Source organism: Mustelus asterias, chromosome 3 (genome assembly GCF_964213995.1).
Source record: "Mustelus asterias chromosome 3, sMusAst1.hap1.1, whole genome shotgun sequence".
Lineage (NCBI taxonomy): Eukaryota > Metazoa > Chordata > Chondrichthyes > Carcharhiniformes > Triakidae > Mustelus > Mustelus asterias.
In genome coordinates, this window is record NC_135803.1 from 3,837,416 (window position 1) to 3,852,900 (window position 15,485).

Below are 15,485 nucleotides of genomic sequence, written 5' to 3' on the forward strand. Positions count from 1 at the left end.
AACTGACTATCTTCCAAATATGGTAACGGGTCTTCAGTGTGCACATTTAATCTAACTAAAATGTCAGGGGCACAATAGCCCCGAGCGCTGGAAAATATGACCTGAGCATTCCCTATATGATAGAGAATGAGCGTCAGTGAGATTTGTGTTTGAAAACACTTGGGACTGGTTTGTGAGGTTAAATATTCCCCGTGTAGAGGGCTGCTTGTAGCAGAGTGCTGTCACTCCGATCCGAAACATTCTTCCGAGTGACTCCTGAGAAACTCTTTCGGTTTTCCTGATGCCATTTTATTCCATTTGGAGCGTTTTATTACTGATCCCGATCCAGATTGTAGGATCCGTCCTTGATCAGACATGCCAACTTCGGGAAAGATTCAACCCTGGAATGTTTCAGAATGGAGACGTCATCCTGGGTGGTTTATTCGCGATCCATTTAAGAGCAGCTCCGGATTATAACTCATTCCAGTCGAAACCTCAACCAGTGCGCTGTGTGGAGTGAGTGAGAGTTATGTTTGGTCATTCTGTTTGACAATACTCCGGTCTGGAATGGAATCTCGCCTCAGCATAGTTTAATGTTGAGATCACTGTGCCTTATTTTTTGGGTAGTTATTATCCTTTCATGTTTTCACATTCTTGGCTTTCCTTCTCCCGTCTTCCTTTGATTCATTTAGTTATCGAACTCTTATATGTTGGGTTATTCGCTGAGACCAGAGAAACTCGGATTGTTCTCCTTAGGGCAGGGAATGCTAACGGGTAGAGGTGCTTAATATTATCAGGGTTTTTGATGCGGTAAATTTGTTTACAGTTATTTAAGAAACATAAAGTGCTGGGAATACTGGTTAGGTCTGGCATCATCTGTAGAGGGAGAAGCGGGGTTAATATTGTGAGTCGAATATGATTCTTATTCAGAACCAATGGATATATCTGTTGTGGGGGAGATAGAGGATCCTCGCAGGGTCCAGAGAGGTACAATGAGCTGCATCTATTTCGAGTCATAGAGTCATAGAGGTTTACAGCATGGACACAGGCGCTTCGGCCCAACCTGTCCATGCCGTCCCTTCTTTAACCACTATGCTAGTCCCAATTGCCCGCGTTTAGCCCACATCCCTCTATACCCATCTTACCCATGTAACTATCTACTACAACCTCTGGCAGCTTGTTCAGACAGTCACGCACCTTCTGTGAGAAAAAATTGCCCCTCTGGACCCTTTTGTATCTCTCCCCTCCCACCTTAAACCTATGCCCTCCAGTTTTAGACATCTTTGCCTTTGGGAAAAGATATCGACTATCTAGCTGATCTATGCCCCTCATTATTTTATTGACCTCTATAAGATCAACCCTAAGCCTCCTACGCTCCAGAGAAAAAGTCCCAGTCTATCCAGCCTCTCCTTATAACACAAACCATCAAGTCCCGGTTGCATCCTCTGCACTCTTCCTAGTTTAATAATATTCTTTCTATGATCGGGTGACCAGCACTCTACACAGTTTGTTTGCATTAAACGTTTACTTGAGATAAGGTAGAGGGCAGTTTGGTGCAGTTGCTGTAATCTATTTAAGAATGCGGGTAGATCAGTGAGCAGAATGCATAGCTTAACCTAACTGGCAGAAAAAGCAGAGGGGAGGTGAGAGTTGTTTTCATTGTGTGTTTTTCTGATCTGGAATTCATTGCCTGAAAGGATGGAAGAAACGGATTTAAATGCAATTTTCGGGAGTGAATTGGATATTGAGTTGAACAGGAGGCATTTCCATGCGGACTCGGATTATTGGGATTGCAGCGGATCTGATAGGCCGAAAAACTTCATTTTGTGTTAGATCTCGCGATTGAATGTGCGAATATCGAAAACAGGTCTGGAGATTATCAGAAAAAGACAGAATACTGCGGATGCTAGAGTCTGAGGGAACAAGCAGTTACATCGATAAGCTGGGTGTAGAGGCATATGGACCAAACGGGGGTAATTTGAACTAGCTTAGTGGTTAACAAAGGGGCGGCATGGACAAGTAGGGTCGAAGGCCCTGTTTCCATGCTGTAAACCTCTATGATTCTATGATTCGAAATAGATACAGCTCATTGTGCCGCGATGGACACTGCGAGGATCGTCGAGTTTTTCCAGCATTGTGTGTTTCTGTTGCTGCTATCTACCCACCTGTTCTATGTACCCCCACTTTAAACATATCCAACATGTAATCTGCCCGTCAAAACATAAATCCTTTCAAGTTTTTCTCAGCGTTGCAATGAACAGATACAGCGGGAATTATATTGTCTTGAAATAAGTGTAACTCCATAAATGTGTGGCAGGTTTAGCCAAAGTGGACTGCGGTGGGCGCTAACTATGGTGTTTGCCATTGAAGAAATAAATGGGAACCCAGATTTGCTTCCTAACATCACTCTGGGTTACAAGATTTTCGACAGCTGTGACACACCATCTGAAGGGCTTAAAGGAGCTTTAAAATTGCTAAATGGGAAAGACAGAATCACTTCGAATGACACGTGTGCTGGCGTTCCATCAGTGCCCATGATTGTTGGAGATGGCGGATCATCGCAATCTATCGCAGTATCGCGAGTGGTCGCTCCTTTCGCCATTGGTATGGTAAGATGTGTGAATGCATTTGCACGGACGTGGCAAAAGCTTGCGGCTGTAATTACACTGACAAAAGTAAACTACTGCAAATGCTAGAAATCTGAAATAAAAACAGAAAATGCTGGAAGTACTGAAAAGATCTGGCAGCATCTGTGGAGGCAGAAAAGAGTTGAAGAGTTAGACCTTAAGAAATAGAAAGAGAAGTATGGTATTCGGACCTAGAACCTGCTCCCCATTCAATAGGATCATTGCTGATCCAACATTCCTCACGTCCACTTCCCTGCCCTTTCCCTTTATTCCCTCATTGATCAACAATCTATCTATCTTAGCCTTAAAAATACACAAGGACTCTGTCTCCTCAGCTCTCTGTGGCAAGGAGTTCCAGAAATTCCTACTCGTCTCAGTCTGAACTTGGCATCCCTTTATTCTGAGGCTATGCCCTTTGGTCTAAGCCTCTCCCATGAGGAGAAACTTCATCTCAATTTTTAATCTGACAAGCCCCCTTCAGAAATCCTAATGTTTGAATGAGATCACCTCTCATTCTTCTAAATTACATTGAGTGGAGTCCGAACTTGATTAACCTTTCCCCATAAGGCAATCCCTCCATACCTGTGAACATCTTAGTGAACCTTCTCTGAACTGCCTCCAATGAAATGATATCTTTCCTTAAATCCGGGGATCACAACTGCTCACAATATTCTAGATGTGCCTTCACCAGTTCCCTTAAAACGTTAACTCTGTTTGTCTCTCCACGGTTGCTGCAAGACCTATTATTTGAATGGTAAAAAATTGCAGCATGCTGCTCTGGAGAGGGACCTAGATGTCCTTGTGCAGGAATCTCAAGGAGTTGGTTTGCAGGTGTAGCAGCTAATTAAGATGGGAAATGGAATTTTCTCCTTCATTGCTAGAAGGATGGAGTTTAAAAACAGCGAGGTTATGTTGCAGCTGTATAAGGTGCTGGTGAGGCCAGACCTGGAGTACTGTGTACAGTTTTGGTCTCCTTATTTGAGAAAGGATGTACTGGCACTGGGGGGGGCGGGGGGGGGGGGGTGCAGAGGACATTCACTAGGTTGGTCCCGGAGTTGAGAGGGTTGGCTTATGAGGTGAGACTGAGTAGACTGGGGCTATACTCATTGGAATTCAGAAGAATGAGGGGAGATCTTATAGAAACATGTAAGATTATGAAGGGAATAGATAAGACAGAAGCAGGGGAGTTGTTTCCATTGGCGGGTGAAACTAGAACTAGGGGGTGTGGCCTCAAAATAAGGGGAAGCAGATTTAGGACTGAGTTGAGGAGAAACTTCTTTACACAAAGGGCTGTGAATCTGTGGAATTCCCTGCCCAACGAGTGGAGGGGGGATGTGGGGGCGGGCGGGGGGGGGGGGGGGGGGTGGGGGCGGCGGAATGGTGGTGGGGGGGGGGGCGGAATGGTGGGGGGGGCGCGGATTGTCTGTGGCGTGGTGGGGCTGCTGTGGACGGAAGTGAGAATAATTCAATAGATAGACCTTGTGTGCTTCATGTGTGACCCATGATTTTTAAATGTCTCAGTTCATTAGTTTTCTCTCTCTCCGCCACCCCCCCCCCCCACCACACCCCCTCCCCACCCCAAACAGGTCAGCTACTTCGCTTCATGCGCATGCCTCAGTGATAAGCGTGAGTTCCCAACTTTTTTAAGGACAATTCCCAGCGATACCGTTCAGATGAGAGCTTTAGTGCGGATTATACACCACTTCCAATGGACTTGGATCGGAGCTGTGGCTGAAGATAATGATTATGGCCGATTCGGGATGAGGTCTTTAATTGAAGAGGCTGCGAAGTTTGACATTTGCATCGCCTACATCGAATTCCTCTCACCCGGTCGTACCAGAGAAAGGATGCGGCAGGTTGTGAATACCATTAGAAATTCCTCGGCTAAGGTGATGATAATATTCTGCGGAGAGAGTGACACCATGTCTTTGGTAAGCGAACTCAGAATGCAGAACATTACCCACATCCAGCTGATAGCGAGTGAAGCCTGGGTCACATCATTCCAAATGTGGACAGCGGAAACTCGGGACATTTTAACGGGAACAATCGGGTTTGGAATCAGGAGAGCGGAAATTGCAGGACTGAGAGAGTTTCTAGTCAAACTCCACCCTTCCACAGCAGTAGACAATCCATTTGTCGAAGAACTCTGGCGGGAAATCTTTGGCTGCAGCGTCAGAATCTCAAATCAAACTCTGGGAGAAAACATAACGGCTTCCTTTTACAAGCCATGCACAGGTTTAGAGAACTTGGAGACAATTGAGACTTCATTCACTGATGTATCGCAGTTAAGAATTTCCTACAATGTGTACAAAGCGGTGTACGCTGCAGCGCACGCACTTCATAATTTACAATCGTGCGAAAATGGGCAAGGCCCATTTCTCAATAAAACATGTGGTCAAAAGTCAAACCATCTATCCTGGCAGGTGAGGAATTGTCTAACCCTAACCCTAACTCCTATTCATTCTGTCAAGCGAAATCATTTCTTGTTTCGGCAGAGACAACCCAAGAGCACAGAGGAGACCTGTCCCAAAGTCGAATGATTGGGAATTTATTCAATGCTGCCTTGATTTCTTTGCGGACAATGCGAAACACTGTCAGAGTTACAGAAGATAATAATTGTTTTCCCTTTTCTAAAGCTTTTACGGTACCTGCGGGAGGTACGTTTCACAAACCAGTTTGGGGAGGAAGTAACTTTCGATGAAGAGGGAGATCCCATCGCTTCCTATGACCTGGTCAACTGGCAGAAGCGCCGCGATTGGTCGGTAGATTTTGTTAAAGTTGGTTATTATGATGCAGCGTTACCGGAAGGGGAAGAACTCGCGTTGGATGAAAGTAGAATCGTTTGGCACAAAACGGGGCTGGATAGAAAAGTAAGTACATTTTCAGTCCACCAAAGACTAGAAACGATGCCTCAGGGATGTGCAATAAATGTTGGCCCAGCCACCGTTGCCCACATCCCATGAACAAAGGAAAGAAAAGTTCACTCTTTGCTGCTGCCCCATAATCGAGTTTATTTGAGCTATTATTGTAGATTAGACGGAACCAGACTCTTGCGGTAGCGACCCGAGTGAATCTGTTCAGTCACATTTTCGAGAATGGTTTTGAATGTTCGGGGGTCAAGGTTATGATCACTTCTCTTCCTGATATATATTCATGACATGGGCTGTGGTGTTCAGGGCATGTTTGTAACTTTTTCAGATTATGCGAAAATTGGCAAAGTCGTCAACAGTGATGAGGAGATTTTTGATCTTTAGAAGGACAAAAGCATGTTAGTGCATTGGGCTGACAGGTGACAGAAGAGGTTCATGGAGAGAAATGTGATTTGATGCATTTTTGCAGGAGAAATTATGGAGAGACATCTTAAACTAAAGGGAAATTCTAGAAAGGAGATGCAGGAACAGATGGACCTCCGTATAAGTACATTAGTCATTGAAATAGTAGGACACACCGATAGCGCAGAGGTGGTATCGTAGGCTCTATTCATAGGGGCATTTCGTACACAAGTAAGGAGGTCATGTTGAACTTGTACAAGACACTAGTCGTCAGCTGGAGATTGCGACCCGTTCTGGACGCTATACATGAGGACGGGCATGAAGACATTGGAGAGAGTGCAGAAGAGATTGACGAGAATGATTCCAGTGATAAAGAATTTTAGCTGTGAGGATAGATTTGAATGGTTGGGATTGTCTTCGTTGGAGCAAAGAAGGCCGAAAGGAGACTTGTTAGAGAAATTCAAAATCTGAGGGGTGAGGAGAGGGTAAGTAGAATCGCAGAATCACAGTGTGCAGAGGAGGCCCTTTTGGCCGAACGTGTCTGCACGGACACGTGAGAAACATCTGACCGACCTACCTGATCCCATCTGCCACCACCTGACCTATATGAATGTTTTTTTTGTTCATTTGTGGGACATGGGCGTCCCTGGCTGGTCAGCATTTATTGCCCAGCCCTAGTCGCTCTTGAGAAGGTGGGGGGTGGTGAGCTCCCTTCTTGAAACGCTGCTGTCCATGTTCTGAGGGTTGACCCACAATGCCGTCAGGGAGGGAATTCCAGGATTTTGACCCAGTGACTGCGGTGATGTGCCAATCGTTCATCCAGGTACTTTTTAAAGGACGTGAGGCAACTCACCTCCTCCACCCTCCCAGGCAGCGCATGCCAGAACGTCACCACCCTCTGGGTAAAAAAGGATTTTCCTCACATTCCCCCTAAACCTCCTGCCCCTCATCTTGAGCTTGTGTCACCTCGTGACTGACCCTTGAACTAAAGGGCTAGCTGCTCCTTATCCACCCTGTCCATTCGCCTCATAATCTTATACACAGCTAAACCTTTGACAAAGTTCCACGTGGGAGAAATAAAGAAGGCAAATGTACATGAGATACAGGATAATTTGAGAAGCTGAGTTCAAAATTGGCTCAGTTGTAGGAGACAAAGGTTGATGACAGATGGCTGCTTTAGTTACTGGAAGCCAGTATCCAGTGGGGTACCACAGGGATGTGTGCTGGGTCCCCTCTTATTCGTCATTTATATACTATTTTCAGGGTACCGAGGAATGACCAACAAAGGATGGCTTGCCTGTTAATGCACACACCAAGTACAAATTCAAAATCTTTCTTGTAAGTTTTGATCAATCAAGGTCCAAGTGAAAACTATTCCAACAAATACGATATTTGCAGATAGTTATCCCCTGTATACCAATTTATAATTTATTATGTTCTTCAAAAGAAAGAGCACCGGGTGAAGGTAGTATAATAATGAATAGCATGGACAAAGCAAACACCAACATTTAAGTTCAAGTGCACCACAAAATAGAGAGACCCGAGATGAGTGGAATTTATTGAAATACGAACGAGAAACGTGAAGACTTATCGAGCAAACAGTGAGGAACATGTAGGTTAATTGCCAAATGAAATAAGAGAACACGTTTCATGAAGGGCAGGTCATATTTGACTAACTTGGTGGAATTCTTTGAGAACATTACATGCGCAGTGGACAATGGGTAACATGTGGATGTGGTGTGTCTGGATTGACAAGGTGCCGCACCAAAGACTGCTGCATAAGATAAAGGTGCATGGTGTTACGGGTAATGTATTAGCATGGATAGAGGATTGGTTAACTAACAGAAAGGAAAGAGTGGGGTTAAATGGGTATTTTTCTGGTTGGCGATCAGTGACTAGTGGTGTGCCTCAGGGATCAGTGTTGAGACCGCAATTGTTTACGATTTACATAGCTGATTTGGAGTTGGGGACCAAGTGCAGTTTGTCAAAATTCACAGATGACACTGAGGTGAGTGTCAGAACAAAGTGTGCAGAGGACGCTGAAAGCCTGCAAAGGGATTTAGATAGTCCAAGTGAATGGGCGAGGGTCTGGGAGATGGAGAACAATGTTGCTAAATGTGAGGTAATCTATTTTGGTAGGAATAATAACAAAATGGACTATTATTTAAATGATAAAACATTGGAGCATGCTGCTGTGCAGGAGGACCTGGATGTCCTTGTGCAAGAATCACAAGTTGGTTTGCAGGTGCAGCAGGTAATTAAGAAGGCAAATGGAATTTTCTCCTTCATTGCTAGAAGAATGGAGTTTAAAAACAGTGAGGTTATGTTGCAGCTGTATAAGGTGCTGGTGAGGCCACACCTGGGGTACTGTGTACAGTTTCGGTCTCCTTATTTGAGAAAGGACATACTGGCACTGGAGGGGGTGCAGAGGAGATTCACTAGGTTGATTCCGGAGTTGAGAGGGTTGGCTTATGAGGTGAGACTGAGTAGACTGGGGCTATACTCATTCGAATTCAGAAGAATGAGGGGAAATCTTAGAGAAACATTTAAGATTATGAAGGGAATGGATAAGATAGAAGCAGGGAAGTTGTTTCCACTGGCGGGTGAAACTAGAACTAGGGGGTGTGGCCTCAAAATAAGGGGGAGCAGATGTGGGATTGAGTTGAGGAGGAACTTCTTCACACAAAGGATTGTGAATTTGTGGAATTCCCTGCCCAGTGAAGCAGTTGAGGCTACCTCAATGAATGTTTATAAGGCAAGGATAAATAAATTTTTGACCAGTAAAGGAATTAAGGGTTATGGTGAGTGGGCGGGTAAGTGAGCTGAGTCCACGAAAAGATCAACCATGATCTTATTGAATGGTGGAGCAGGCTCGAGGGGCCAGATGGCCTACTCCTTCTCCTAGTTCTTTTGTTTTTATGTTCTTTTCGGGATCATTCAAAATAGCACCTCCGATCCACAGTGGAAGAGTTAATGCGCCAGATGATCGAAATGCAATGGCCTTTCATTAAATTCCCATTTTGCTACGTGCTAGTAACTAATGTTATGTCGATGAACATTGAAAATTTGACAAAACGTTTGGTTAATCATCGGGTCTGCAACATCTATGGTCACAGTTCAATCAAAACTTTCACACTCCGCACGCCGCTTCTTAATCCTGCCGATTTGATGAAATATTTTACTTTTAGCCTCTGACGTATTATGGTACTGTCTCTGGTCTGCATTTCATGGAAGACTTTCAAACAGGTGATATTAGTCCCTTGCAGTATATTAAATATGTCCCACAAATCATTCTATTGCTCTTTATGGAGGAATTGTAAATCTGGATTCGTAATCAGCCGTAGTTTTTTTTCTTTATTCTGTGATGGAATGTGGCTATCGCTGGCAAAGCCAATATTTGCTGGCCATCCCTAATTGCCCTTAAACTGAATGGCTTACAAAGCCTTATCAGAGGGTGGTTAAGAGTTAAACCCCATCGCTTTACGTCTCAATGTAGGTCGGACCACGCAAGGTGGACAGATTTCCTTCCTTTCAACCAGACTTTTAAGAGAAATCAACGATGGTTTCGTTGTGAGCGTACGGAAAGAAAATTAATAATTCCGAATATATTAATTAAATTTAAATCCCACCAGCTGCCGTGGTGGCTTTGAACGTATGCCCCAGAGCATTGGCCTAGGCCTTTAGATTAGTAGTCGAGTGACATTACCATTGCAGCACGGTGTTCCCTTGAGCTCATTGCGTCTTGGAAGTGCAGCAGAGAGGGAGAGATTCGCGAGAGGAGTGCTGCGGGTAAGCGCTGTTATTTTTTAACTTACTTTTTCGCGGGTTTTTTCTTTAAAAATATCTAAACCCGGAAGTGGTCGCGCAGGGAGGTCTGGGAGAGAGATTTTTTTTTCCCCCCAATAAATTGGAACAGAGAGGAATCCCGATACTCTACACTTGTAGAGTATCCCACCCTCCCTCCTCCTCTAACCTAAAAAAAAGACCCAGTGAGAGCAGGGCTTTGGAGAAAACAGGAGGAGGAAAGGTAAGTTTAAAATTTTCATTCACTTTTTTTTTTTCCCTGTGTGTTTAAAGGGGCAATTATGAGTGTGAGGCCAGTATGTTGTTCCCAATGTAGGATGTGGGAGGTCCTGGAGGCTCCTAGCCTCCCGGACGACCATATCTGTGCTGGGTGTGTTGAGCTGCGGTTCCTAAGGGACCATGTTAGGGAACTGGAATTGCAGCTCGAGGACCTTCGCCGGGTTAGGGATAGTGAGGAGGTCATTGACAGGAGCTATCGGCAGGTGGTCACACCGGGACCACGGGAGGAGGGTAACTGGGTAACAGTGAGGAAGGAGAAAGCTCGGTTGATGGTGAGCACCCCGGTGGATGTGCCCCTTAATAATAAGTACTCCTGTCTGAGTACTACTGGGGTGGACAGCCCACCTGGGGGAAGCAGCGGTGGCAGTGTCTCTGGAGCTGAGCCTGGCCCAGTAGTGCAAAAGGGTAAGGAAAGGAGGGTAGTGCTAATTGGGGACTCTACGGTGAGGGGGTCAGATAGGCGTTTTTGCGGACACAGACGGGACTCTCGGATGGTGGTTTGCCTCCCTGGTGCAGGGGTCCGGGATGTCTCTGGTCGAGTCCCAGAAATCCTGAAGGGGGAGGGAGAGGAGCCGAAGGTCGTGATGCATATAGGTACTGCTGACATAGGTAGGAAGAGGGAAGGGGTCATGAAAAGAGAATATAGGGAGTTAGGTAGACAGCTGAGAAAGAGGAATGCAAAGGTAGTAATCTCGGGATTGCTGCCTGTGCCGCGGGAGAATGAGAACAGGAATCGGTGGAGAATGAATGCGTGGCTGAGGGACTGGAGCAAGGGACAAGGATTTGGGTACTTGGATCATTGGGACCTCTTTAGGGGCAGGTGTGACCTGTTTAAAAAAGACGGGTGGCACTTGAATCCCAGGGGGACCAATATCCTGGCGGGAAGGTTGGCTAAGGCTACTGGAGAGACTTTAAACTAGAAAGGTTGGGGGGAGGGAATCGAAATGAGGGGACTGAGAGCGAGGAGGTTAGCTCGCAAATAGATAAGGAATGTAAACAGGGTAAGAGGGAGGTTAGACGAGTGATGGAGAAGGGAAGTGCTCAGGCTGAAGGTCTGAGATGTGTCTATTTTAATGCCAGGAGTGTAGTGAATAAAGTGGATGAGCTTAGAGCGTGGATTGCTGCTTCGAATTGTGATGTGGTGGCCATTACGGAGACTTGGATGTCTCAGGGACAGGACTGGGTGCTTCAGGTGCCGGGTTTTAGATGTTTCAGGAAGGACAGGGAGGGAGGCAAGAGAGGGGGGGGGTGGCACTGTTGATCAGGGATAGTGTCACGGCTGTAGAGAAGGTGGACACCGTGGAGGGATTGACTACGGAGTCTCTGTGGGTGGAGGTTAGGAACAGGAAGGGGTCGGTAACGTTGCTGGGTGTTTTCTATAGGCCGCCCAATAGTAACAGAGATGTTGAGGAGCAGATGTAGGAATAACAGAGTGGTCGTGATGGGAGATTTTAATTTCCCAAACATAGATTGGAATATCCCTAGGGCTAGGGGTTTGGATGGAGAGGAGTTTGTTAGGTGTGTCCAGGAGAGTTTCCTGACACAGTATGTGGATAGGCCTACTAGAGGAGAGGCTGTACTTGATCTGGTGCTGGCTAATGAACCTGGACAGGTGGAGGATCTCTCGGTGGGTGAGCATCTTGGGGATAGCGATCATAATTCTATCTCCTTCACGATAGCATTGGAAAGAGATAGGATCAGGCAGGCTAGGAAAGTGTTTCTCTGGAGTAAAGGGAAATACAGTGTCATCAGGGAGGAAATTAGACGGGTAAATTGGAAGGAGGCATTCTTGGGGAAAAGTACCGAAGGAAAGTGGAGGATTTTCAAGGAATGTTTGTCTGGAGCTCTGCATGACAATGTTCCGATGAGACAGGGGGGTGTTGGTAGGGTACGGGAACCGTGGTGCACGAAGGTTGTGATGAACCTGGTGAACAAGAAAAGAGAGGCGTACAGAAGGTTCAGAGAGCTAGGAGGTGTTAAGGATTTAGAGGAGTATACGGGATGTAGGAAGGAGCTTAAGAAGGAAATTAGGAGAGCGAGAAGGGGTCATGAGAAGACCTTGGCGGGCAAGATTAAGGAGAATCCCAAGGCTTTCTACAAATATGTCAAGAGTAAAAGGATGAGATGTGAAGGCATAGGACCCTTAAAAGGTGAAGGGGGAAAAGTTTGTGCGGAACCGTTAGAAATGGCGGAGCTGCTTAATGAATACTTTACCTCGGTATTCACGGTGGAAAGGGATCTGGGTGGTTGTACTGCTGGTTTGCGGTGGACAGAAAGGATCGAGCATGTGGACATAAAGAAAGAGGATGTGTTGGAACTATTGAATGGCATCAAGGTTGGTAAGTCGCCGGGACCGGATGGGATGTACCCCAGGTTACTGTGGGAGGCGAGGGAGGAGATTGCGGAGCCTTTGGCGATGATCTTTGCATCGTCGATGGAGACGGGAGAGGTTCCGGAGGATTGGAGGATTGCGGATGTGGTCCCTATATTCAAGAAAGGGAACAGGGACAGCCCGGGAAATTACCGACCGGTGAGTCTAACCTCAGTGGTTGGTAAGTTGATGGAGAGGATCCTGAGAGACAGGATTTATGATCATCTAGAGAAGTTTAGTATGATCAAAAGTAGTCAGCACGGCTTTGTCAAGGGCAGGTCGTGCCTTACGAGAATGGTTGAGTTCTTTGAAAATGTGACCAAACACATTGACGAAGGAAGAGCGGTGGATGTGGTCTATATGGACTTCAGCAAGGCGTTCGATAAGGTCCCCCATGCAAGACTTCTTGAGAAAGTGAGAGGGCATGGGATCCAAGGGGCTGTTGCCTTGTGGATCCAGAACTGGCTTGCCTGCAGAAGGCAGAGAGTGGCTGTGGAGGGGTCTTTCTCTGCATGGAGGTCAGTGACCAGTGGAGTGCCCCAGGGATCTGTTCTGGGACCCTTGCTGTTTGTCATTTTCATAAATGACCTGGATGAGGAAGTGGAGGGATGGGTTGGTAAGTTTGCTGACGACACCAAGGTAGGTGGTGTTGTGGATAGTTTGGAGGGATGTCAGAAGTTGCAGCGAGACATAGATAGAATGCAAGACTGGGCGGAGAAGTGGCAGATGGACTTCAACCCGGATAAGTGTGTAGTGATCCATTTTGGCAGATCCAATGGGATGAAGCAGCAGTATAATATGAAGGGTACCATTCTTAGCAGTGTAGAGGATCAGAAGGACCTTGGGGTCCGGGTCCATAGGACTCTTAAATCGGCCTCGCAGGTGGAGGATGCGGTCAAGAAGGCGTACGGCGTACTGGCCTTCATTAATCGAGGGATTGAGTTTAGGAGTCGGGAGATAATGCTGCAGCTTTATAGGACCCTGGTTAGACCCCACTTGGAGTACTGCGCGCAATTCTGGTCACCTCATTACAGGAAAGATGTTGAAGCCATTGAAAGGGTGCAGAGGAGATTTACAAGGATGTTGCCTGGATTGGGGGGCATGCCTTATGAGGATAGGTTGAGGGAGCTTGGTCTCTTCTCCCTGGAGAGACGAAGGATGAGAGGTGACCTGATAGAGGTTTACAAGATGTTGAGAGGTCTGGATAGGGTAGACTCTCAGAGGCTATTTCCAAGGGTTGAAATGGTTGCTACGAGAGGACACAGGTTTAAGGTGCTGGGGGGTAGGTACAGAGGAGATGTCAGGGGTAAGTTTTTCACTCAGAGGGTGGTGGGTGAGTGGAATCGGCTGACGTCGGTGGTGGTGGAGGCAAACTCGTTGGGGTCTTTTAAGAGACTTCTGGATGAGTACATGGGATTTAATGGGATTGAGGGCTATAGATAGGCCTAGAGGTGGGGATGTGATCGGCGCAACTTGTGGGCCGAAGGGCCTGTTTGTGCTGTGGCTTTCTATGTTCTATGTTCTAATTAATGGAGTTACAAAGACAATTTGTGTTTTCATTGCATTTCTGTTTTTGAATTATAACCACGTTACAGCGGTAGTAAGAAGAGACCACATACCCTCAGGTGACAAAGGTACACTTATTGATAACATTGACAGTTATAATTGCGCATGACGTTAATACTTGCTAAGATTTCCCAGCTCCGATTTGCACGCTTTGTAAATAGTTGGATTTGAGAATGAAATATCGCCTCTGTCTCCGCAGGTCCCTGTCTCAGTATGTAGTGATAGTTGTGTTCCAGGAACAAGAAGAGCTGTTCGTAAGGGACAGCCTGTTTGCTGCTTTGACTGTTTACCGTGCGCTGATGGGGAGATCAGTAACCAGACAGGTAGGCAAGAATGAGAACATCCTTAATATTCCAGCAGGAAACAAGAACGTGAGAATTACATGTACCAAGGCATTGTTTGGATTTGTCATCAGAGCAGCTTTCATTCATTCCGAAAAGTGCATTTGAACTATTATTTGTACATTTCTGTCCACAGATTCTATCGAATGTATCAAATGCCCAGCAGATTACTGGTCCAATGTTCCAAGAAATCAATGCATTCCGAAAGAGGTTGAGTTCCTCTCGTTTCACGACAGTATGGGAATAACACTCGCAGCGATTTCCTTGTTTGGAGCTTGTGTCACAGGAGCTGTTGCAGCAGTTTTCTTATATTTCATAAACACTCCCATTGTAAGGGCCAACAATTCTGAATTGAGTTTCCTTCTATTAATCTCATTAATACTCTGCTTTCTATGTTCCATTGCATTCATTGGACAGCCATCACCATGGTCATGTATGGTGCGTCACACTGTGTTTGGGGTTAGCTTTGTTCTGTGTATTTCCTGTATTCTCAGTAAAACTCTGGTGGTGCTGATGGCATTTAAAGCAACCCTACCATCCAGTCATGTGATGAAATGGTTTGGACCCAAACAACAACGATCAATTGTCTTTCTCTGCACATTGATTCAAATTATAATATGTGTGATCTGGTTGGTGACATCTCCCCCAGTCCCAGTTAAAAACACGGAGTACCAGAATGCTAAAATTATCCTTAAGTGTGACGTGGGTTCCACAGTTTCATTCTGGAGTGTTATAGGTTACATCGGGCTGTTAGCTTGCACGTGTTTGATTTTAGCATTCCTGGCCCGAGCTTTACCGGACAAGTTCAATGAAGCTAAATTCATTACCTTTAGCATGCTCATCTTTTTTGCCGTTTGGATAACTTTTATTCCAACCTATGTGAGCAATCCGGGGAAATATGCGGTCGTTGTGGAAATATTTGCAATTTTAGCATCAAGCTACGGATTGCTGATCTGTATCTTTGCTCCAAAATGTTACATTATCCTGTTAAAATCAGAAGAGAACACCAAAAAGCACCTGATGACTAAAAATGTGCAACCTTAGCTAATTACACGAGTTTTGTAAATTCAGAAGCCTGCACGATTATGAAGAATTGGGCACGTTGAATGACTAATGCAGTTTTACACATAACACAAAAGTTTTGACGTCTATTATTTCTGGCAATGTTTTCTGATAAGATTGCTCTGCTTGAAGATACCTTTCATCGGTGAATTAAGTTATGAAATGTTCTTATTCTTCCATAAAC

The 15,485-nt window shown here is 45.6% G+C and overlaps 1 protein-coding gene across 1 annotated transcript; it reads left to right on the top strand.

The window, feature by feature from the left end:
• The first annotated feature begins 385 nt into the window (after positions 1–385).
• LOC144491900 (extracellular calcium-sensing receptor-like) lies at positions 386–15,283 on the top strand. Its single transcript, XM_078210191.1, has 6 exons — positions 386–495; positions 2,297–2,588; positions 4,193–5,029; positions 5,243–5,476; positions 14,098–14,221; positions 14,376–15,283. Exons 1-6 carry the CDS (start codon positions 386–388, stop codon positions 15,281–15,283), a joined length of 2,505 nt encoding a protein of 834 aa, XP_078066317.1.
• The last annotated feature ends 202 nt before the right edge of the window (positions 15,284–15,485 follow it).